The 25,688-nt window shown below is 36.3% G+C and overlaps 1 protein-coding gene across 1 annotated transcript in view; it reads right to left on the bottom strand.

The window, feature by feature from the left end:
• The window catches only part of PTPRZ1 (protein tyrosine phosphatase, receptor type Z1), a 100,784-nt gene that overhangs the window by 28,304 nt on the left and 46,792 nt on the right, over positions 1-25,688 (bottom strand). Inside the window, exons 8-12 of the mRNA XM_026067047.1 lie at positions 21,012-21,196; positions 20,133-20,259; positions 13,294-13,337; positions 9,901-10,861; positions 3,477-3,621 (exon numbers count right to left, since the gene is read on the bottom strand). Of these exons, the coding sequence (XP_025922832.1) occupies positions 3,477-3,621; positions 9,901-10,861; positions 13,294-13,337; positions 20,133-20,259; positions 21,012-21,196 (1,462 nt within the window). The remainder of the gene's footprint in view (positions 1-3,476; positions 3,622-9,900; positions 10,862-13,293; positions 13,338-20,132; positions 20,260-21,011; positions 21,197-25,688) is intronic.

The following is a 25,688-nucleotide window of genomic DNA, read 5'->3' as shown; positions in this document are numbered from 1 at the left end:
GTATATGTCAGCACAGAGATACTTTCAAGTTCAATCACCTTAACAGATAAGGTTAATTCAGCAAAATTGGAATGATGATGCCATCAAGAAATTAAAAGAACAGAGCAAGGACATTGAAATATTCCTAATTCATCTGTGTTACAAGGACTCAGTCAAGTAGATACATAGAGAGATGGAAAGACTCTAAGTTTGAATAGAAAATTCTCTCTAAAGCTGTAGAAAAAATCTATCCAGAACACAAGGCCATTAAACAGGTAAAAGAATCTCCTTGTTTATTCCACTGTAATCTTAGGCAGGCTGGAGAAATGAAAGGAAAATGACGTTGCTGGAAAATTGTTTGAATTACAAAAAATTTGATACACAAAACTAGAGTAGTTTAAAACTGTGTATTTTATTTTACCACCTGCAATTAGATATTCTTTAGACAATATCACCATTAAATTCTTTTATCCCTATCAGATAAATGAGTATTTTATCACAGAACGATTGGACTTGGGTTTAATGGGATAGTGAAGAGATCGGGGAATTTCCTCAAGTGCTGATTAACAATTTCATGTCAAAAAACAAACAAACAAACAAAAAACCACAACAGATGGTACAGAATTATTCTTCTGATACAAGTCATTTGAGTGCAGAACAAAATAATTTTGCTTTTTTTAACCTTGAAAAACTGAAAATTGTAGCTCTTGCTAGTTACTTGCTTTTTTAAACCTTTTTTTAAAAGAACACACCTTTTTCATATTCAAATCAGGAGCTAACGGTGGAAACAACTCAGAGTACTATTCCCTCACCCAAACACACAGCTAGGACATACCAATGCAGTCTTTATGAATACTGTAGCCAAAGGAATATATGATACCTCCTTGCAAACCTAAACTTTTTATGAACTTTAAGGAGTGCAAATAATTGACCCACATAAAAGAGAAAGCTTTTAAAATCCATTGTAAAAATAAAGGTTGATAGCTTATACAAATTATTTCAAAATCAGCTAAAACTAACCATAAAAATGCTTATATCTGTAGATAAGTATTTTCCAAGCACAAAGAAAACAATATAGCACTAAAAATAATGTTCTGATTCTTCCCACGTTTTGAAACAAGGCCACAAAGTCTTACCTACAGTACATACTATTTATATTTCATTCCTCTGAAATAAGAAATGTGTTACTGATGTTATCATAATGCCCAAGAAATTTTTCTGGAGAATTAACAAAAAAAAAGAGCTCCATATTTTATTTTGTAGTACACAACAAATACAGGAAAGATTAAACTCAACTTCAAGAAGATATTATGGCTAATGGGATTTTTGTGTTATTTTGAAAGACCTATGTTACTGAGTTGTTCATTCCCAGAGAAAGAGTACTAAATGAACACAATGTTATTTGACAAAAACAAACTTGTAACATGTAGGATTACTAAAACTGCGCTATACAATCTGGGTCTTAAAATGGATGGTGTTCTTTGGTAAATATAAGAGATTTTAAATACTATTTAGCTTCAAGGATGAAACTCTTTGGAAGATGAATGCTCACGTTGCATGATGTAAACAAAAAGAGAAGGTTCTCAATATGAAAGTGGTTAACTGATTAATCCTGTGATATGAGTATAATTATCCAACTAGAAATAAAGTAAGAAATGAGTTGTGCAGTTCTTCCTACAATTAGCTACTTTTTTTGAAAGAAGAAAAAATCCTTCTGAAAATTAGTTGTTCAGAAGTGTCTTTAATCATGTCAAATGTTGGCCGACTGGTTAGCATGCTTGTCTGGAACGAAGGCAGCTCAGGCTCAGTTTCTTAGTCCACTGAGGGAGGAGATGTATTCTGTCCCCCTGTGGGAAATAGCCTGCTGGCCTGACAGAAGAACTAATGTCAGGAGCCAAGGAGAAAAGTCAGTAAGCACAACTCTGACACCATAACCTAATGATTCGGGTAGTAGCTGAGACAGGCTGGCTGTGCTCTAGTTCCTGGTTCTTCACAAGTTATGTATTTTAGATTAAACAAGATTGGGTAGGGAAAAAGAAAAAAAAAAGAAAAACCCACAAAGAAATGGTCCTGGAAGCATCTGCGAGATGTTCGAGCCTGACTTCCCTCTTGTTTGTATAGGACCTAGAAACGGTCTTGCTACTGCTGTTTACACATTAGCACTGTACTGTATGAGCAACATTGGAATCAAGTTCCTGACAACCATGACATAGCATGAATCTCCACAGAAGCAAATTTTTGCAACTAATTTCCCCCTTCTGGTCCACTGCCTTTCCTCCTTGGAAAGCAACACACTAAGGAAGATGCTAGGGTACTGCATGGATTTTGATAGCTCCATGAGAGCACAAACGGACTGTCCCTAGGAAGACTCTCTGTCTTTACAGATAAAGAAACAGAGCCACGAAAAAGCTTGAGTGCTCTCACCCAACTCGCAATACTGTCACACTGCTAACTAGCTTCCTGGTGTGTTTTTATCCCAGGCCAACTTGCATTCTTCCACACAACCCTAGCCATAATTTGGGGTTAGCACCGGCCAGAGACCATTCCAGTAGGTGATTTGTATGCAGCCACCCTGTTTTTTGAGGGAAGTGTCTTTAGCTGTATGGAAGTGAGCTGTGCCATGCTGGTTGTCCTCAGGGCTGGAGAATGGTCCTTGGTCAATTTTAGTTCATAGGATAGATACAGTCTTTTATCCCCACTGGTTATGTTATTAGGGTTTCCTACAGCTATCATTTCTCTTTAGCTTAACTTCTTTCTTATCTTCTTACCAACTTAGCAAGACATGGAGAAACACACCCATGAGGGAACCTGAGTATGTATTTGCACATGAAACTCATCCTTAGTTACCTGCTGAATGGTTTGAATAGTTGAGGAACAAAATTCAAATCTGAGATTGGAAGAATCCCACATTAGGAACAACCTTCCAGTCACATAACATGGTAAGGGCTACTTAATAAGTGATCTTAAACATTTATACACCATCCCATTCCTAGCTCAAATACAGTGTGAGCTACAGCATACTCTTACAGTCCTTTGTGAATTGCTTATTGCTGTTGAGGACCACAGATTCTTGTCTTAAATTGATAACAACTGTTTTTAAATAGTTCCATGAATTGGAAATACAGGAAAGGAATCCACTCTACTTATTTCTCCTCCCCCTCCTCTTTCCCTGCTGCTCCCTCAATTCAATTGATTTCTAAGCATTAATAATCACAAATCATTTATTTATTAAAATCTCTCAATATGGAAATAATTTATTAGAAATGGTTCACCCTCTGCAACCAAAAAGGAGAATTGCAGCTGAGCACTTTGGAAAGAAACTATCTCACTGCTTTATACCACTACAGCACATCTGGGAACACAAAGACATTGTGAAAGACAGGATCTAGTCTGTTGACTAGATTATTGAGTCTATTCAGCACAATAATGTCAATCACTTTTTTAAGATCAGAGCTCTTTAGAAATGAAACAAACAAACAAACAAACAAACAACTTACCTCCAGTATATGAGAATACCCACAAGAATCACTAGACAGATAAAAGTCAGGGCTGATACGACCACAAGTGGTATAACTGTCTTCTTCTCTGATTCCAGACTCTCAGCTAGACCAATACGAGACTCATGGCTACTATTACTTGCCTCTGCAGTCAGAGAAAATTGAAACAGTCCACGTTTAAATTCTGACAAATGCATAGCACAAATGACTGTGTCTTATGTCTTATAATGAACCTACTTAATAACACTTACCTCTCTTTTTTACTATGTACTGCAGAAAAATGTATACATTCGCAAACCAGCTTACAGAAAAAAAGCAGACAGAGAGTAAAGCAAAGTATTCAAGCTTATGTGACTCAGCCTTCCAGCAGTGGAGACTTCTCTTTGTAAGAACAGCAGATTGTTGTTAAAATATAATTAGGATAAGAAAGCTTTTTATTTTCATCAGTCTATTAGCTGAAAGTTAGTGGCATTAAGGGATCCGAATATATAATATTGGAAAGCGTAAAGAACACTTCGATATTTAACTGCCACTCATATAATGCAAATCACTTCTCTTTCACTAACAATGTAATACGACATTTTTACTACAATAGAAAATCACTAAGCAATCTCTGTACTGCAGTTAGGGCTTCTATATTTTAATACATCGTCCATTCCGTAATTTTCCATATAGATACATGGGGAAATCCTGGTTCCTTTGAATTCAATTGCAGTACTCCCTCCCATGACTATACTGGAGCCAGAATTTAATTTTCTCCTTTTTTCCTTACCATGAATCCAATTATTATTTAAATACCTATATTGTCTATAATTCATATTTCTGTCAGCCTTGTAATGCTGGATGACAGAAATATTTGGGCATAGAAATCTATATGAAGATTAACACAATATATTTTATAATCTCATTAAAATAAGAGACCATTGTGGGGAAGTGACTAGTCCTGGAATCTTAATTTTGGCCATCCTCCTAAAAGTAAACACTTTAAAACAGTAATTTTGATAAATGATGTTTTTTTCAATCTGTGCAGCTTATTGTGATTTGTGGCCTTTACATAAGTTAAAATACAGAAACAACTGCTTCCACACTTTTTGGAATTTAACCTCAAGATTTTTTAAAGATAATAAGTCATTTCTGCATTTGCGTTCAGTTCTAATTCAGTCAAAATGCTGTATGGGAGCAGAAGTTTGGTGTCCAGAAATAAGCTGCATTCCACTGGGATTTCAAGGGACCGATTCTAATTCATACATGGATAAAAAACTTTCAGAAAAAAGGGAGGAGGGAATGGAGTTGGATCTGAAAAAATGACAACAAAGCAAATGTCCTAGTTAAGATGTTAAAAACCAAAAGCAGTTATCTGGTTTCATTTGCTTGAGTTTAGGTGCTTTATGTATAAAAATGTTTTGCAGACACCTTCTGTATTTTATTTCAAAGTGCTCAAACATCTAAATCTCTCATTGCTCTTTAAATCCTGAAGCTCAATGTACAAAGCGATTGAAGGCACAAAGTGGTAGTCAGTGTTAGAAGTTGTTTCTGAAAATTGGTGCCCAAGTTTCTAGTGAGTATGCTAAAATTAGTATTTCCTAGTGATTTCAGTGGAAACCACATATATGCATGAAAGATCAGAATATGATCCCTTTGAAGCATTCATATTCGCTTATCCAACTCTGGACTAATTCACAGCGTAAAACTTGGTCATATCTGTGCGATGACAGGATTCCTTCAAATTGCATGACAAAATTCTATTAGCCTTCCTTCTATGGGGAATGAAAAGCAGTCAAACCTTCTCTTTTAACAGACAGCTTCTTGCCTACTTAGCCATTACTCCAACGATGGCTGCTGTAAAGGCAGACTCATTTATAGTGGATTTCTTTGCTCCTTAGTAACCAGCATGTTTAGATCCCTTGTATTACTTATTCTGTATTAATTTCTCTTACTGCTTTAAAACTGAAAGTGAAAGGTTTAGGTAGCCGTAGGGGTGCTATCAAGAAAGTCGTAATTCAGAATAAGCATGAATATGCATCAACAGCTATGAAGAGTTGGAAAAGTTAAAAATCACAATTTTTATGAAATATTAAATAGCCACAACAACAAAACATAACTTCTGATGAATTCACTCTGATATATACAGAAGTTCTCAGCTGAGAGTGTTTGTTCTTTTTAATTGCTTTTTAATTGAATTAAAGCATAGATATCTTTGATTTGCAGGGGACTTCATGTTAGACATGCTCACATTTAATTTTTGGTCTATTAAAAGACAACACTTGTCATCATTTATTGGAAAAAAGTAATGTACATGAAGTGATGCTGTATAATGTCATTCAAAAATATCTGGAACGCAAACTTTCAGTCTGTTGTACTGCTACTCCAGTCATGTATAATCCTTTTCAATTACTATCAGTAACAATTCAAGCTCATTGCTAATTGAAAATGACAGCTTTTATGTAAACTATAAATCTCTTATGATAACATCCATTTACTTCAGTAGTGTAAGTTTTGAAATATTCATGTTATTTTGGCTGAACTTGAAAGAAACATATTATGTGTTTTATACAACTTGGTAACTACTTACCTACTGGATTAATTCACTTATAGATTCAGTTTTATTGTGAGTACTGTGGTAGGACTCCTGTTAATTTCAGTATGTTTTCTATTTTACTTCACATTCCATTAGCCCCAACTACACAGAGTGTGTCTATCATCCTGTCAATATTCTTTTACTTCTGAGTAATATGACCTCGTGTGATTTAACTGGGTATTTATAGGACTGGGCTTAAAATATCACATACTTTATGGATTCCTTTCCTTAGGTGGAATTAGTTGAATGATACTGCCCTCTACAGATACCTTGAATATTTAATGAAATTCCCACATTCAATTTATTTTATGAAATACCACTTTAATCTTCTTTTTTTTTATTACTGTAGATATTGTTTCTGATTTTATTCTTGGATTTTCAATATTCTTATAAGAGGCAATCCAAATATGTGTCTGAATAGTTCAAGTTTTTCCACAATGTATTTTTAAATGCAAATTAAATGCTTTAGATGTATTATGTTCTTATCCATATGAGGTGCAATTTTGCCTTCTGTACTCATCCTTGGAATCATTGTTCACAAATAGTTGCACTAAGTTTAAGAGGACTAATTAGAGAGGAAAATACTAATACCTATAAGCAGTGCAAGAGGATCTGACTCTAGTGTTTTGGAAATAAGCAGATCTAGTATGAATTGTTGGCATCTTATTGAAATTTGAAAGTGGCAAAAGCACTAAGAATGAAAATGAAAGTTTTTACAAGATGAATCAGAATCAGACTGAAACATCTTTTTCCTTGCTCAATACAACTTGGAGAATACAAAATAAAACATAATGAGAAAATGTGCTGCCCTAATTAAAAAAACAATTTCAGAAGTATGTTTTTTTCTGAAAGGTCAGCACTTATCTTTGTGCACAGAGCCTGCGGCCCTCTTAAACCTTAAAAAATAAAATTAGACAACAGTGAAACAAATTCTGGTTTTAGATGGTGCACCACCCAACTTCTGCTGACAGTAAACATCTATCCAAAGGCAGAATGTTAACCTTATTACAGAAGAGTGTTTCAGGTGTTGTTTTGAGTAGACAGAAGTAGCATCTACGAGACAGCCAGCTCAACATGCATCCCCAGTTCCCCAGTGTTTCCCCTTAATCACATTCACTGGCCCTGTTATGTTCTCCTTTCATTATAATATATGTAGAAAAGCTTCTCATTCTCTGTGGCACAACAATATCCCCTCACAGCTTTCCATGGTATGCATTAGACTTATCCATAACTAACCTGCCTCAGAGATGTTGAATACTGATGAGTGATCACTAGTTACAGATGAGGCTGATGACTGTGATGATCCAGGAGTTAATTCTGAGTTACCTGCTTCAACTGCCCCTTCAGAGTCTCTCTCATTATGGTCAGGAAAACTGAAATCTGTTGAAGTCTCATTATCATTAAGGCTATCTGAGGTACCTTGGCCAGAACCACTTTCTTCATCACTTGTAAAAACAGCCCAAGACTTAGACTCTGATGTGTTTTGCAATGGGACACTAAGAGTTTGAATGTGGTTCTCCAAAACTGTTGTGTTGTTGCTCTTCTTAGGTATCACGCTTGCTGTCAAAGTTGGTACTGATGTATAATTATGTCTGTCCATGCCATAGTTTATCTGACTGTCTGATGCAGCAGTTGAAATTTTCTCCTCTTCTTCAGGTTTCTCAGAATATGAACTTATAATTAGGTTACTCTGATCCTCGTTATTGTTTACCTTTGTGTTTTGCTCCTCTACTACCATGTCCTGAGTTTCTCTATGGGAAGAGCACGTAATACAATTACTTACAGGGAAGTCATCATCATACTCATCGTAGTCATCCTCAACTACAGAAGGCCACAAATCAGTACTGGACATGATACTGGGAGACAACCCAGAGGATTCTCTGGAAGGAACCAGCAAACTACTCAGAGTTACAGGGATCTCGCTTTTGGGAGAAACAGCCATAACAGAAACATGTACATTTGGTAAAGGAAGTGTGTGATGAATGGACACATCAGAATCAGAAACAACTGCAGGCATATGAACAGGATCAAAACCAACTGCAGAACTTGAAGAGAAACTGGTAGCCTCACTTCTTTCAAAAATGCTTGAGGAGGTATGGCTGTTTGGAGGAGCAGCTACATTATCAGCTGTTAGGAAAGGAGTTGTTACGGCACTTGCTGCCTGGGGGGGAAAGGCATTTGTATTTTCTAAATTGGTCAGCTGTAATGAAACATCACTACCGTACAACGAAGACATAACCTGCTGAATATCTTCACTGTTAAACAAACTGGATGAAACATATTCCTCACTTGCATAAGACACAAATAAACCTTGAAGTGATGCTGTGGGCTTACTAAAAGTGTTTGACCACATGTCAGCAACAGAAGGTGCAGATGTAGAATGCAGCATTGTTTCATTTGTAGCAGAACCTGGTGCCATTTGATGCAATATTTGGTCAAATGTAGAACTATCTTTATAAACCCTGGAGCTTTCAGCCAATATTGGATCACTTGGCACAACTGCAGCTTTGTTAAGTAGAGTGCCATCGCCAGAAGGTTGAAAGGAGGATTGAAGTAATGCTTCATTACTTAATGTAGCTGAGGTCTCATAAAGGTACGGCTGAGTTGAGGGTAACATTTCACTATAAGCAGGGGCAGAGGGAGCTTGATCTGAGATTGCACTAAGCATAGGTTTAAGCAAAGTGTCATCAAAGGCTGGAGATGTAACATGCAAAGGCTGAATGGAAAGGTGATTTTCTGTAAGTTTACTAACATCAGGATCAAATATCTTAGTAGTGGGGAAAGCAAGAGAGACTGGAAGGATTCCCTTTGTGCTAGAAACAGGAAGTGGGCTTTCTTGCAGAGACATATTCTGCTTAATTATTTCATTATTAGAAACATATGTAGAAAGTTCAGGTGTCACTTTACTTTCAGCACTGGAAGCCATTTCACTTAAAGAAGAGGAAATCTGCAGTTTTCTTTCATCTCCATATATAACATCACTTTTATGAAGCATCTTATTAACATCACTAAACCCAGATGATTCATATGTAATTTCATCTACAAAATCAGATGAAGAAACATTAAGTACGGTCAAAGTATCTGTATCAGGCAAAAGGGACTCACTACCAGAGTACGCTTCGGACCAATCCATATCACTAGATAGAGAGTGCGTAGGCTGCAGCAAAGTATCAGCTTGTGATATTACAGAAGAAGGTTTATGCACCAGTACATTATTATATCTGCTAAATAAAGGATCTTGACGAAATACGTCAATAGAATCATGCACAAATTCTGCAGAGTCATAAGAAACAGTAAAGCTTTCGAGGGATCCCACATTACTAGATAAAGCATAAGGAAGTTCAGACATTGTAGACAGTGCATGCATATTTAAATCACTGCTGGATGGTTCAACTTGAGAAAATATGTGAGTTCTATTATGACCAAATATCAATGTCTCTGAAGCAGTATGAGTAGTCTGATGTGACACCACATCAGCATATTGAGCAAGGCTTGGTTGTATTAATGTATCACCCTCTGCCAATGTCAAAGAAGCATGCAGGGACACCTTATCACTTGTAACAGCTGGAGCAGCACTTTGTGGAAACATTTGAGAAATTGTATACAGATGGTGAAACATTTTACTACTGGAGGAAGCAGAGGAAAATGTAAGCAAAGGTACATCATCATAGGAGGACAGGGTGGGTTCAAATGACACATCAACACTGGGAAATACAGGTGTAGCATGCAAGGTCACATCACTACCTGATGTAGCAGGGGTAGTGTCGAGCATCTGAGAGTCAAACAATAAAGGGGTGACTAGAGGAAACACTTCACTACTGGAGGAAGGTTGAAGAGGTATCTCACCATTATAGACTGGTTGAGTTGTCTGAGAGAGTACCTCACTGGCAGCAGAAGCAGAATCATATTCTCCAGAGCTTGAAGAGAGAGAATGAGGTGATAATTCAGCAGAGGAGAAAGCAAAGGTAGAGTAATGTGGCAATTCTAAATCCACATCTGAAGTGTCTTGTGAAACCACTGGGCCACTGGAATAGGGTATTGTAGCTGGCTTTAATCCCTCAACATAAGCATCAGTATAACTGGTCTGAGACAATTGCCTACTATCCGATGTACCAGTAGATTGAGCTGTCAGATCTGTAGCATTATGAAACCATAAATTTCCATCAGTGGAATATGTATGCTTTGGAGGCTTATCAGAGCTTGAGGGTGCTACACCTTCTGAAACATATTTAATGAAGCCTTGGGAAAGAACATCATGCATGCTTATATCTGGGCTTCCTGAAGGAAGGATGTCTTCTTGGGAGGTCTCCTCTGTAACCAACCGTGCTGAAGAGGTGGTAAGAAAGGAACTCCAAAAGTCATCAGATTCTTCATCAGGTTTAAAAGTAGACAAGAAATCTTCCTCACTTTGGCCAGTAGTGATTATTCTTGTTGGCTCAGTGCCTGAAGAAAGGTATATGTATTCTTCTTCAATACCTTTGGTGGAGTCAGTGAGTTGAGGAGGGGTTCCAGTAATCATTTGGGATTCCAGAAAAGGATCTTCCTCTTCTTCAGAAATTTCACTAACAGGTGGAGAAGTTGGATAATAAACTGCTTTGAAAACATCATCCTTACCATGCAATTCTTCTTCTCTTGTTAAGTATCTGTTTGTTTTAGCTTCATCAGATTTTGCTCCCATTTTCTCTTGACTGTAGCTGGATGTAGTCACCTGGAAATCTTTCTTCCTTATTTGGTTTATTGCACTATCAGTGCTAGGAATCACTGCAATTTCTTCATCCACCTCTGCTTCTTTTTCATCAACTTCATCCTTTGAAAAAATATCATAGCCAAAGAAAGTTGAAAATGTTTATAGACAATATACACAAACCAAAGCCAAACACTGCAATAATATATTTTCCTGGCTCCATAAAAACAGAAAACAAGGGAGACAAAACTACAGAAAACCTTTGAAAAGATTGTTGCTCTTAAAGCAAAATGTTTAGCTGCCAGAATATGTATCCTGTATGCATGTTTCTTTCTTGAAAACACTATTTAATTGCAATACCATAAAAAAAAAATTCTGTCATAATAACTTCTAAAATGTTGTTACTCTTACTCTGTTTGGGAGACAAAAATCACTACCAGTATTTGTATGCTTTATTCAGAAAGCTCTAGCTTGTTTTCCAATAATAAAATGCAATCATAGATGCGGTTGACCTCAAAGAAAAATAATTTGGCTATCAGAATATCTCAGAGTTTTGTATGAATATTCTGATATTGATTAAACTGTCACAATAACAGATTTTTTTATGTGTTTATGGTCTGACTTTAAATCTGATGAATCTTCCTAGTTCCCTAGACAATAAGATTTCAGGATGCATGATTGTAATAATTGTACAAGTGTTGTAAATAATATCACCTAGACCCTGTTATGGCCCTTTGTTTGCTGAACACGATTAATGATACTTTGTGAAAAGTGTATGTTAGGGTTTTGACTTCTGAAAGCAGATCCAAAAAGAATTTATATGTCCAAATATTCTCAGGATTTAGGCGGTCTTTCAAGACCTAAGTTCAAATCCAAACCCTCCCCCCCACACCCCAAATCCAAAAACGTAATCTGGAAGCATCTAAATTGTTCAGTGGTCACTTTCTTTTGACCTAGACACAGTGGTGTCTGCAGGTCTGTGCTGTGCACCCATCCAGAACTGCAGCAGAACCAATCTTGTCTGAGCACAACTCTAGAAACAAGATTGAGTGTCACCTTCAGTTTCTGAAGGGACCTGATTTGACAGACACACAAAGGCCTAATAGACACCAGCAGCAGAGATCCTCTCACAAAATACAGTTGCAACTGTTGTTCTTTTGAAGAGATGGCTCAGAAAAGATGATTTAGTGGTAATACCTTTTTTTTTTTTTTTTTAAATCCAGGAGCATAATGTTCAGAGAAAACACCCAGAAAACAGGAGACAGATTCATTGTTCTCCTCGGTCTGAGAAATCCTTAAGTTCCACTATAGGTCATGCTGAGTAGACCTCCCACTCCTGCACTGAAGTGAGCAAGGCACAGCACAGAGACAAATGCAAAACTAACAGTCTTGGAGAGAAAGTCAGATAGCAGCAGCTAAATTGTGTGTGCCCAAACCTTTTATTGGAGTGGCCCCTGTTTCCGAGATTCAATTCTCTTAAGGGCAATGCCTGCACTTTTAAATTATCTTGATTCAAGTAAAGTTCAATTAATATTAACTGACATTCAGCTACTGTCCTGTCAGAAGCAATATAATAATCTAGATATGTAGCTTACATAAATATGGAGAAATACGCATATTATTGTTTAGACATCTTCTACAAATAGAAGGAGAGGTAAATAGAATGTTAAGTACAGACTATCTCTAACCAAGAAGGGTTTGCAACCCATGAGAATATTGTGGATACAGTTTGAATCTATAAAATAAAAGTTCTGAGCGATCGCTTGATACAAACACAGACTTTACTGAAGGAACTGGCCAGGTTATAAAATCAGTCTTAGAGACTGTTAGAAACTTTATTGTGATATTATCATCTCTCTCTTTGCATGGATGCCAGAAAGCTTGTCACCAAATGTATCTGTGAAGCCTGCAGAAAAAATGACAAAAAGTCCAAAAGGGTGTGGAATAAAGATATACTGTAATAAACTTTAAAGTCTAACTTGGGTTCAAGAAGTAAGGGTGACTGACTCTCCAAGAATTTTGGAATTTTCTGGTTTGAAATGACAGCTGTTAAAGCCAATCAATAGCAGTCTGAAAGGCACAAACAAATCTCACTCTCTTCATCAAAAGTGCCTTCCTCCCTTACATTTGTTGGCCATACTGCTAAGATTTACTTGTTATAAACAATGTCAAGAAGACACCTCTTCAAACAGCACTAAAAAACAACTGCGATTCTCCTAAATGAACAGTTTTGTCACTGATTTCACTCAGAGTTAAGACTTTATCCAGTATCCTCATGTCCCATTTTCAAAAAATATTTAGGCATATCCTGTGATTTCCTTAACTTCTGCATGTATCTCCAACTCTAAAGAACTATCTAGATGGTCTAGAGTTATCTAGGGAGATACACCTGAAGGAGCAGGCTGCATAGCATACATGTGTATGTATACAGAAATGCAGATACTATGTTCAGTTGGTAACATAGTTTGGTAAATTTTCACACAATAGCAGCTTCATTTAGTTTAAATAGATGTATTACTTTGAAATACTATTTTAAAAAGAAAATAATGCTATACCTCATATTCTTCAGTTTCATTCAGTTCAGGAATGAGGCCAGCCTCTATAAAACAAAAAATATATATGATACCATCCAACATTTAAAATTCACTGAAATTATTAATTCTGAAAAGACTCAGTTGATTAGTTAATACATTTATTGAAGCTAAGACTAAGATGTTTTAGAGGATTCTGTTTGAAGAAGTGGCCAACCACCTGCACTGAGGACTAGCTGTAAGGATAGCCATGCTTGTGCAGGCAGAGTACGTTTAGCCACAACATTTCTGACTGGCCTCATCTTGATACTGCAACTCATGTTGAATCTGCACTCAGGAACCACATCCTGGCCAAAAGAACTAAGTTTATGAGAATGTTTTCTATGAGCAAGTGGCGTTTAATGCAGAAATGACAGAAGAGAGAGAAAAGGTAAATCTGGGAATCAACTATTTCTCTACATTTAATTTCAAAGTTTTAAAATATTCTCCTAAAATGATCTGTTCTGTAATTTGCATACTGCAAATTCCTCATTTGGGCACCCATGCTTGGAGGTTGGTTCTAGTGCAACAGTCATCCCATCATATTCAGCCTAAAGACTGGCATGTGATCTATTGCAGGGCAGATCAAAGAGATCCACCCTTGTTATAGCCAAGAGTTCAGTGCTTAAGGCACTCATCAATAGCTAGAAGTTCTTTTTTTCAAACTCCCACTCTATTTAATATAAGCACCTGAACCCAGTTGTATCATATCCCACAAAAGGTCCTTAACAAACAGGTACCGGGCACTTTGCGAAGAGCACCTCAAAAGGCTTTGAGGCTTCCTCACTTTTTATAAATAAATAATAATTGAAGCAGGATCAAGAAATTAATCTCCTACAACCCAGGTGAAAATCCTTATCTCTACAATTTAGAGGCAGTCTCTCACCTTCTTCCTCACTGTATTTTTGGCCAGATCCAGTATTCTGCTTCTGATGGTGCTCAGCAAGAGAGGCTTCAAAGCAGGTTGCAAGAAACTTTCAAATCTCTGATAGGAACTGGCATGGGCCTCAAGAGATGAAATCTAATACCCCTTGCACAGCATTAACTCATTTTACTGCTCCTTTATCCACAGAAACATCCACTCTACATTTGAATCTTTCTGAGACTGTCCTAAGTAATGTTCTACTTCAGTGTTTATACATCAGTACTAGTATATATTCTGAAGATTGATTTGTATTAAAAGAAAATGTGAATCTTTTTGTTTGAGAAGTTGTCGTAAGAATAGCATCATGGAGTTCAAAGTTTGCTTTTTCTTCATGATTCCCAAATGAAGTTTTCTCAACATACTAGTATAAAGATGTCATCTTTATACTTCTCATCTCTGCAAAGTCAGATGGGCATCTATGACTTAATTTGTATTCTCTTTGTACTGTCCATATATATGTTTCAAAACAAACTGAGACATGTATTATATGCACCATACAATTAGATAAAATTTATCTAAAAAGCTCAGATAGTTTTATCTGTAGATTCTAGAATGTAAAAAAAGTATTGACCGAACAATGCCACACAAAACTTTTATAAATTGTTCTTTTATAACAAACTTCTATACATTATCAAGTACTGAATTAACCACTTGAGATACTTCATGAACAATATAGAGAAAAATTATCTTACCTTTGCTTCTTGGAAGCCTAGGAGGCTCCATGGGTGGGGGGGCAAGGAAGGGGAGGAGGAGATAATGATATTCCCTGGCTTCTCAATGATATACATCAAACATTGTAGACATTAATTTGAAAACTCTTTCTGCAGTAGACCCATAATGTGTATTAGGCACTCAACGGACTTCTCTGCATAATGTTTTTAATAAAGAGAGTGCTAACTATTCATTTTGTGGTCATTATTCTTGAATAGAGCTTTAATCAGACAATCAGAAAAATAAAATGTGGTGACTCTATTAGGTTATACAATATAGTATGTGTTCTTTAATTCCACAAGCAGGACACTACAGTTCCTCCTGCTGTTTCCATGGAGAGGCATTAGAATACATATATATATGTATATATATATAAAACATACATATTAACAACACTAAATGTCCAGGCATTTTACAAAGCCTTTTAAAATTTAGTTGGTCACAAAAGTAAAGTATTTGTCAGAAGCATTAGACACACACTTACGGAAGTTCTATTAATCCTGTTGCTGAGTTTTTGATTTAACAGCATATTAGCAATGTGGTAACATTCCCCAACCAAGGAGAAGAAACTCCCTCCTCCCCCCAAAAAACAACCGATTGATGTAGGTCAATAAGCAGGCTCTGTTTATTTTCTTCTGGAACTACACATTGATTGTTCTATAGCTTACATTTTTAAATAAAGTAATTAAATGATTAGTTAGAAAGTTTTAAAGAAGTGTTTTCATATAATAGTGCATTTTAATGATAGATGAAGAAATGATAGAACACAGACCAAAAAAAAGGGTAACTATTTCCCTACATTTAAGTTCAATACAAATCTTGAAAAAAAAACCCTTAAAACAATCTAATTTTTAATTCTATAATAATTTTCATATCGCAAACCGTTTTCAATTCTGTACTATCTTATAAATGACACTGCAAGAAAGTCTCTTTCTTCCATTTAGATTAAATTTCAGATATCTACATTCATCAGTACAAAATTACAAAAAGCATTCCCTAAGTGAAACATTTAAGATATCTTAGTGTTTTTTAGGACAAAAATCACTCACAAAGACAAGTCACAATGAAATTGCATAGTTAGATCCTCACAAAGCATTGCTGACAGCATGAGCTCCCATGTAGGAGACAGCATTTGAAAGCCATATCCCAGCATGGGTTTTTTGATAAACTCCAACCACGGTCTCCATACAGAAGGATGAGAGGAGAGATATTTATTTATTTTCATTTCCTGTGTCAGTAGAAGCATGTAAGTACCACTGGTATTAACTACACCACAAACTACTGCAGAACTTTCAACACTATACAAACTTTATCTAAAGAGTCAAAAGCACACATTTAGGTAAATATTCAAAATCCGATTCTAACAGCGAATGACAAGTTGGTAAATAATGGTTGGACTTTTCTCAAAGCTGACTAAAACATTATGCAGACAATTCCCTTCAATTTCAGTAGAAGTTGGGTAGCTTAGTCATATAGGGCAGCTGATCACTGTCACTACTGGGAAACTAGTACAAAACCCGTGCGCAGGCATGCTATATGCTACCACTCTGAAAAATTCAGAAAAAAACAAAACAAAAAGCAGAAGGTTCAAGCATGACCATTTTCACACTGTCACATCAGAGCTCCTTATGGTTCCACAGATTAAACTGATTTTAGAAATCAGTAGTGGAGACAGAAGGCTTCAGAGGGCATGGCCCAAAAATAGGTCCTTCTGCTTATGAAGTATTCCCAAGAACGAGGTTTAAATCTGGTCTGTGGATCACCTGGAGCCTGCAGAGTCCTCACTAACCCTTCATAGAATGACAGACAGGGTGGGGAAAAGGCATGAGAAACGCTTTCTCTTGAATGTTTTTCAAAAGGAAACAAAACAATGGTAGAAATAAGTTTTCTGAAAATCAAATTTGTGTTGCGTAGCGTACACAAACTTCCCTCACATTAAAAGTAGCCACTCCAAGGGCAGAAGTCTTCCCAGAAAAGGGCCTTTCTATTGTTTCTGCATGATTTATGCCCATTTAAGCTCTTAATAAGTAGATTAATTGACCTGGAGGTGACTGCAATGAATTTCATCTTAATTAAACTGTTTTACTCAGAGGAATTCTTGAATATGAACATTTATTTTATGCTTTATATGAGTCAATTTTATTTCATGTCTTCATGGTGAAGATAACTTTTCTTTCATAAATTCACAAGCAGGAGTTCCAAGAAATCCCTTTTTGCCTCAAGATCTATAAAGCAGATCACAAAACCAATTTGATGTTACAGTTGTAACCAGCAAGTTGCTCTGAACAAATGTTTTTCATTAGATATTTACATTCCCATATCTCTGTTGTTTAATATTTGCAATACAGTTAATTCAGATGTAAATAATTAGTAAAAATAAGTATGTAAATAAAACATTAATATTAGAAATGAACGTAAGTTTATTTCTTATTTTAAAATTATATCCAAGGGTGAGACATCATTTACAAAACTTATTTATAGAGCAATGTACATTCATAGTAATCATACCAGTTACATGAGAGGGTTTTTTCCCTGACCTTTCCTTATCCACCACTTTCAGATATACCACTGTGGAAGAGTCAAATTAAAACAACACAAAGTACATTTAATAACTTTGTGTTAGTTTCAGAAAGGAAGCATAGCAAAGAAATAGATTTTCTGAGACACTCAAAACTGAGACACTCATTTTGCTCTTTCATTTTTTAGTTATAAACTTCTTCCTCTTTGTTTCTTTTCTTAAAAAAAAAAAAGTTAAAATATCCCTGAAACCAAATTTGCAGTTTTCTTTTGGGCCCAAACAAAACTCTTCATTTGACCTGAAATAATTCTCCTCAATTTTACACTCTTGACAAATTAAAGGAAATGCCTTAGGTTGTCCTGAAACAATTACAAAATTTCAGAACTGCTTCAAAATTGAAAAGACAGGTGTGTATACAGTTCTAACATGCAGATTATTTAACTCTTCTCTTTACAATGCTTTATTTAAAAAGAAGAAAACTTAGGATAATAATATTCTTATATACATTAATTTGCTTTAACGCAACATTAAGGAGACACTTAAATGCTCAAATGAAAGGAAAGGCAAAAAAGAACATTTTCATAATTATGCTAACTTGTTCATATTGCACATAAATACATGTTTATATTATTATGTCTCCTAGGCTGTATTTTCTCATTTCTCTTTCAAAATAAAATTAATGATGTGCTTGTGTAAAAAGGCAGGAAAATATAAGACCTTTTCTCAGAACTGCTAAATATAACATTTATTGCACCAAAACTTCTCTTATAGGATTTGTGTACAAAGCTCAGAGCAATTTCTGCAGACGTATTGGAAGGCAAAATGAGTTTTGCAGTATATATTCCAAAGAAAGGCACTTGCTCATCCTTCTATCGAAATTAACGCAAAACTATCGCTGACTTCGGCATAAGTACAACAAGGACGCAGTTGCCAGTGGCTGTGTCTATACTGCTGGACAGTTGGGGGCTGCCGAATGCCCCCGGTAAGCCTCTTCCCAGGTTTGTGCCCCAGCAGCACGTGAACGCACAGCAGGGGCACTGCATGGTGCTCCCCGCAGTGCTGCCTTGGTGGCCACGCAGCCCAGGAGCTCCAGGAGGAGCTTTCAACCGGGTTTCACTCATCCCTGACGGAGGGATACAACCGTGGCAGGAAGGTGGGGTGTCCTACAGATATTACCTGCGCAAAATGGCAATTTTTACAATGTCTATCTTCTGAGTTTTGGAAGCACTGCACTAACTCCAACTATTGAATTGACTATTGTTTAATAATGAAAACACGAAGCTGTTCATTTGTGATCCAATGCAGAAATGGATATAGGGGTACATAGATGAAACCTCTTCTCAGACAATTTTTCAAACACAAAGTGAACAAATTCTGGAAAGGAAGCGGAGGAATACAATATCAAAGAGGTAGGTAAAGGATAAACAGAAAAGTGAAACAGGCAGAATGGCAGAACCTTGTCATGGACTTGCTACAAAAATGAAGAGAAATATGAAAATTCTGGTAGATATTAGCATGAGAAGACTCCAAAGTACCCTCCTAATATGTTGTTTTTGAAAGACAAGTTAAATGTTTCTTGAAAGTTTGTATGTGCTACACCCTGAATTTTCTTCCCCTGCCCTGCTTTCAGCCAGACACTGCCATACTATTTTAAGCCCATTACCATCATTAGTTCACAATTCATGTGGCAGAGATTGTCAAGAATCAGATTATTTCTCACTGAAAAAATGTGGTTCCCTTGAAATGAAAAACTAACCTGTTTTTTCCAAGGACATCACAATACCACTAAGGACTTTGCTATATCTACACAGACTTAACTAAATGTAAAATTAAACTTATACAAAAGAACAACAAAAATCCAGGTCCTTAAATAAAAAAGTGTTTTGTTACATGATCAAAAGGATTTTGATTTGTTCCTACAATTAATTACAGAGTACTTAACTCAGAAGACAGCTCTCACTAACTTCGATAGGAACCCTGTCTAATGCTAAAACTTCCACAGATTTTAAGGAATTATTAAAGACAAGATCAAGCTTCATGTTATGGCTTCAAATTATTTCATATTTACCAGCAGGCTGAAGAGGTAAATCTGGCTTTGAAATCAGTAAGATTTGATTGTTAGGCCTTTTGATTTTTTGCGAGGCAACATTAAGAAGCAAGGGAATTCCATCACCGCAAGTACGTTGAAATCAAACTCCAAGTATTCATAAGTAATCAAATTTCAAAATCAATTGATACAGATTTTTAAGTTATATATTTGGTTTATAGTACTTGTTTCCTTAATACTTTAGCTATGTGGATTCATTTTGGGCATCAGAAGGATGCTTAAACCATAGAGAAATAACACCAAACATGGCTTTATTTCCCTGTATTATATTACTAAAAGATTTACTTGTGAGATTTGAAATCAGGTGGGTGTTTTTCAGAATATTTTTAGAATTAAAAAATTAACATGCAGTCTCTCACAGGTAATGTTTACAAGGAATGGAGAATTACATAATGATAAAATATCAGTAGCAAAGAACAAGCTGAAGGTTAACTGCAATGATTTTGAAATTTCATTTTAGCATATTTTGATAGTCACGCGTTTTAACTGGTTTGCAAACAAAATACTTCCCTGAATACAGATTTTCAGCTAAAAATGAGCACTAAGCTCAAAACAACACTTACCTGGGTCTTCTAAAGGCATATCAACAATGACCTGGTCACTGTATTTTCCATATAGACCATTAGAACAAACAGCAACTATTTGAAGAACATAACTTGTATTGGGCAGCAGATTATTTAGAATAGCCCCCTAAAAGAAAAACATCATTTAATCATTTACTTGTGAACATTCATCAAATTTTTGGAAGCTTATTTTTTCATAACACATTTTTTCACACAAACCATAAAAATCCATTTTATTGTCAGAGATATTTGTCATGTAACTTCAAAAAAACACATCTTGTGATTTTTTAAAATGGAAGATACCAAACAACCGCATAATTATTTAATGTTGAATATTCGTCTAAGTAATATTATCTCCAATAAGCTTATGCCTCTTTAAAGATGGTAAAGGAAATTGATCAAATAAGTGAAATACCATGAAACTATAATCATCATCCTAATATTTATAGCAGTACCATGCAGATACTGATTCCTTCCTCAGTTGCTTGTGTAGATCATTCTTTACACATCAGTGAACACTGAAGTACAGATCACTATTAATTGACTAAGGGTTTTATGGCTGAGGAAATCTGAGTTTGACATGCTCATAAAGTTTTTTGGGGGATGCTACAGGCAAGTAAGAACAGCAATTTAAGAAAGCTTTCTCTCATCTGGACAAAGGGAGGCTTTCTGCATGTGTTTTTTCTTTTCTTTTTTCTTTTTTTAATTGTCTCTGTGGCTGCACAGCCAAAGAATGAAGTATAGCTTCTTTGGGCTGCAGCCAAAGAAATAAATTTCCACTGAATCAGCTCCCAGCTATTGTTTAATCCTTTAAAATAATTAACAATGAGTGCTTTGCCATCACTACTTTTGTATGAAACATGAAGAGTTTACAGTTACCAAGTCCTGATACCCATCTGTCAGAAACTCATGCTTGGTCTGGTCTTCTCCATCCAATTGTTGATAAAAGACAGCGAATCTCTCAATTGTGGTATCGTACACAACCCGAGGTCTTTCCCATGTAACAAGAAGACTAGTATAATTCTTTGGATCAGTTTGGACATTTTCAGGTTCTGAGCTGCAAACTGAAAGAAAAAAAAAAAGAAAGAACATGATATTCATTAAATTACTCTATTGAAATCCTGATCCACCTCCTGTCAAAGATAGTGCAGGCATTTCATGTGCCTAGTTTTGGCTTTCCTCTAAAACATCTGAGATGCTGGTTACACTGACTGTTACAGCAATAGAGCCAGGATTTTAAAATTCAAAAGCAAGTTAATTTGAGGATTGACGCCCTTCCCCCCTGCTCTTTTTTAATTCCATGTATTGAGAAAGATCCATAACCAGTCCCCAGGAAATAAAATATAAAACACAAAGCATGAAGGTTCATATGTATGTCCTGGGGCAGGGAATCATCCTGTGTCTTCATGGATCTGTCAGAGAAGTACTAGAAGAGCTGCATGCTCTCTCCCAGCTTTTATAATAGATTGTTTTTAAAGTTTAAAGGTAAACCTCTCATACTTAAATTTCCTCTCAATGGTGTCTGAATATGTTTATCGTACTTAAAGAAGAGACAGGGCAAACAGGAAGAGGCTAAGAAATGATCAGATTAGCTGGTAGTGATCTCATGCTATTAAACTACAAGGCATCTAGACAACTACAGTGTGCAAGGTAACAAAACCACCCAGCCCACGTCCCTTGCCCTTTCACACCATCCTCCAACCAGAACCACCTTTTCCTTATATTTTAGCTTGGCAAACACGCACAAGTAGTGATGGCTGCAAAGAAGTTGACTGAGGGGAGTGGGACGGAGGAGGCGTGAGGCAGGGGGAGCTTGGGTTTGGCAAAATGGAAATGCTCTCTGGACCTTCCCAGCCTGTTCCCATTATGAAGTCCCGGGCATGGCCATGGCTGTCCCAGCTCCTTGCAGTCTTGGCCCTGGTTAATGCACACTGCCTTTGTGAGCCTGGAACTTGCACACTAGAATAAATCCGGCTAGGCAGCTAGTGTCGCACATCTTCCAATACTTCCTGCCCAATACCCTTTTCATGTTATTCAGGTAAGCTGCGCATTTTGATATACTTCCAGACGTACAGGTGTACTGACTACCAGTAAGCTATAAATTTACTGAGACTCTGACACTTCTTTTTTAAATTACCCACATACCTGCATATGGCTTAAAAATAATATACAAAGTCAAAGGCAAATAAAACTGTATGAATAAACTGCATCAGCAGAAAATGCAAAGTATTCAGGCAAAGATCACTGAAAAATGACTAATAGGTTGTGATATGTGAAAGAATAAAGCAACATAATAAACAGCCGAAGTACCCTACATCATTCATGGCCAGTTTGGGTTTGAACTGAGATTCCATTTTCCCTCCTTGCCCTCATCATTCCCTCTGCTGGTTTCAGACAGAGAGCTGAAGAATGGAGACAACTGTCAAAATTTTCACTAAATTTGGTTCCAATTTGACACCACAGTGATTAGATTTGTTCTCATATCTTAGAATGAGGGCTAGGGGTCCCTGACATTTCCAGCTATGAAACCGGCTTCTCAACTATTTAAAACTGAATAGTTGTAGCACTTTGGTTGAAACTCTCAGACTGGATATCCATCCCTGCCCTACCTTTTGGAAATTTCCTTTAAAATGAATGACACTGACATGTACTGAAAAGGCATATAACTTTGCAGTCTTTTGCTGCATTTATTACATCATTTCTACTCCTTTATTCCACCTATTAAACTTGACAAAATCACTAAATAGATTTTATGAAGTTTACAACTTATTTAAATCTTATATATTAAAATGACTATAAAATGGATACATTTTTATTACAAACTTTATAGCTTGGCTATTTTGCACAGGTAATTATATAATCATTCCCTATTTGGAGTATACGAGGAAACACATTTTTCAAATCTAAAAATCTGTTTAAAATAAACTCTGAGTGCCTAGCAAAAAGCAAGCAAAACAAATTACCTACCTAATTAAGAAAGCAGGAGTTATAGATTCTTAAGAGCTGTCTTAAAGAAAGCAGCCCCCTGATAACACTTTTGGTGAACTGTACTACAGTTCTGAAAGGAAGGGAAAAAAATGCTTTCAATTAACTTTGCAATTTCCCACTTGAACACAAGAGGGCACCTCAAAACTAAACATTTTGAAAGACCAAATTTCTGTAGTTCTGTGCGCAGCTGGGAAGTTCTGCGACGCTCTAGTCTAATTTAGTCAATGAAATATAAGCAGTGATAATTTTGTGTGTGTGTGTGTGTGTGTGTGTGTGAGAGAGAGAGAGAGCGAGAGAGAGCGAGCGCGCGCTAACAATAGAGGCAGTATTAGTCTCTGTAATTTAGTTTGAATTCTATAGCAATGCCAGGTTGCATACTTTGAATGTATTGCGCTATGTATCTGATATTCTTTTAAATATATTAAATTTTTTTAATAGAGATATAAAGAAAGAGCGAATTAAAAAGAATAAACTCTCGAGTGGGCGTACATGTCAGTAACTTACTTAACCTTGTTATCTCACCCCATTTCCACCAGATGGCGCAAGGAAATCATTAGCTCAGCAAAGATTATTCCCTTTTCATCCTGAGCCATACTGGAGAAGACCTAAACTCTTTTTTTTTTTTTTTTTTTTTTTACGAATTAGAACACTTTTTTCAGATACGTATTTTGGAAGGTGTTTAAAGTAACTCTTAAAACTCTTTTTCATAATAAAGGTATAAAGCTTCTCCCTGATCCAAACTTGCATTCCAAACTCTTCTTTGCTGTCCTCCTTTTTCCTCCCTTCCTCTTTTTTGCATATGGGTGAATTTGTTTCTAAAATCTCTGACTATGTTCAGGCTGGTGTCTCCGACATGATTTCTTTCTCTTTCACTCTGTCTCCTTTCCCAGGTGGTTCTTCCAACTATTTTTTCCCAAGCAAAAAAGAAATGTTATCTCCCCTTTTGTTTTTTGAGGCTTTGTCTTGTTCTCTGTGATCATCCCAACAGGGACCAACAATATTCCCACATGATATTCCTCTGCATATGATTTAACCCTGATTCCTCCCCAAGCTGTTGTCCTTTTCCTTCCCTTCAATGCCTTGTCATCACTCATTTTGCCTGTGCTGTTCCTTCCGTCTTCAGCCAGTCTTACTTACACAGACACTCGCCAGTGCTACTTTGCTCCTGCCTTCTCTCATTTTCCCTCTTGTCTCTCTGGAGACTAGGAAAAGCCAGGAGACCACTTACCAGCTTACCTAATTAGCAACTTCTGGTCTGACATTGGCTTTTTTGAAAATTTGGGCAAAGAGACTGCAAAAAGGGAACCTGTTGCTTAGCCTGAAGTTACAGATATTCAATTGTGCTTTCCTGGATTTTTTTTTTTAAGTCGCAAACAGCAAAGAAACCCAGTTTCAGGGTAATAAGGAGTCATCTGAATAAATGCATAATCTTTGCTTTGAAAGTAAGCACTGTACTAGATCAATTCTCCCCACTCAGAACTCCCTGTGGGCAGAGGGAGCTAAAGGTAGGGAAAAACGTGCAATAGGTAGGAAGGAACAGGGTATCTTCTGAGCTTACTGTATGAAATGGAGCCTTTTCCTCTTCCTGTGGGAATGCAGACCCTTTTCACGGTGGACACAAAAGAATGCGCTTGTGTCTAGCCTGTGTTGCCTATATATTAAATGGTTAGCAACTCTATCAAATGAACGCAACGGAACAAGGTTTTTGAAAGATCTAGTGATGAAGAAGCTGTGGTAAGTTGAAATAAGACAGAAATGTATGAGAGCTTTTACCTTTAACCTAGAAGGTGTTTGCTTCTCTTAGTTAGATAATTTGTGATCTGTTAATTGAAGATTGGGAAGGATTTAAGCTCAATATTAAAATTGTCTGGATACCCGACAACTGTTACCACAATAACTTCATAAGGTTGAGATGTTCTAACTTTAAATTTTTGATGCATATTTGTAAGGTTAAGTAAAGTTCACCTTATGGCATGAATGATATTGTGACATAAATGTAAAGAAAGTAATACTGAACCACCAGAATAAGGATATAGTTCCAGAAATCCTTTCTGAGCTGAGCAAGGCCAGCTAAAATCACTCACAGGGCTATGCAGTGACCTGGTGCAGTGAACTAATCTGTATTAAAAGTAATTTTGGAAATTAAGGTTTAAACTGCCATTATTGCTTGGAAAAGAAGCATAGATTCCTTTCCCAACACACCTTGAGCTTAATGTGAGGTCACATATACCATAAATCATTTGATAATGAATATACAAATTAGATGCTTAGGAGATAAAAGGGATGTGAAGGGATAGTTTTTTGGAGCTGTTTCTCCAAGAAAACATTTCAGTGCCTGCTATTTGTTTTGCTCCCGCCAAACCAACACTATAAGAGAAATTACCTGCAGGTTTTGCTGCTAGAAAACTGACTGCTATGTTAGCAGAAAAGATAACTATTTTGTTACTAAAATAAATAATAATAATAAATAACAAAATAATATTACACCTGGATTTAAGCTGTCTCTGAGCTTGACACACAGTTTGAATAAATCTAGGCATAGTTTAGAGGGAACATTGCATAATTCAG

The sequence above is a fragment of the Apteryx rowi genome, unplaced genomic scaffold (genome assembly GCF_003343035.1).
Source record: "Apteryx rowi isolate R43461 unplaced genomic scaffold, aptRow1 scaffold_252, whole genome shotgun sequence".
Lineage (NCBI taxonomy): Eukaryota > Metazoa > Chordata > Aves > Apterygiformes > Apterygidae > Apteryx > Apteryx rowi.
Note: the sequence above shows the minus strand (reverse complement) of the source record. Positions and strands in the feature narration are given on the sequence as shown.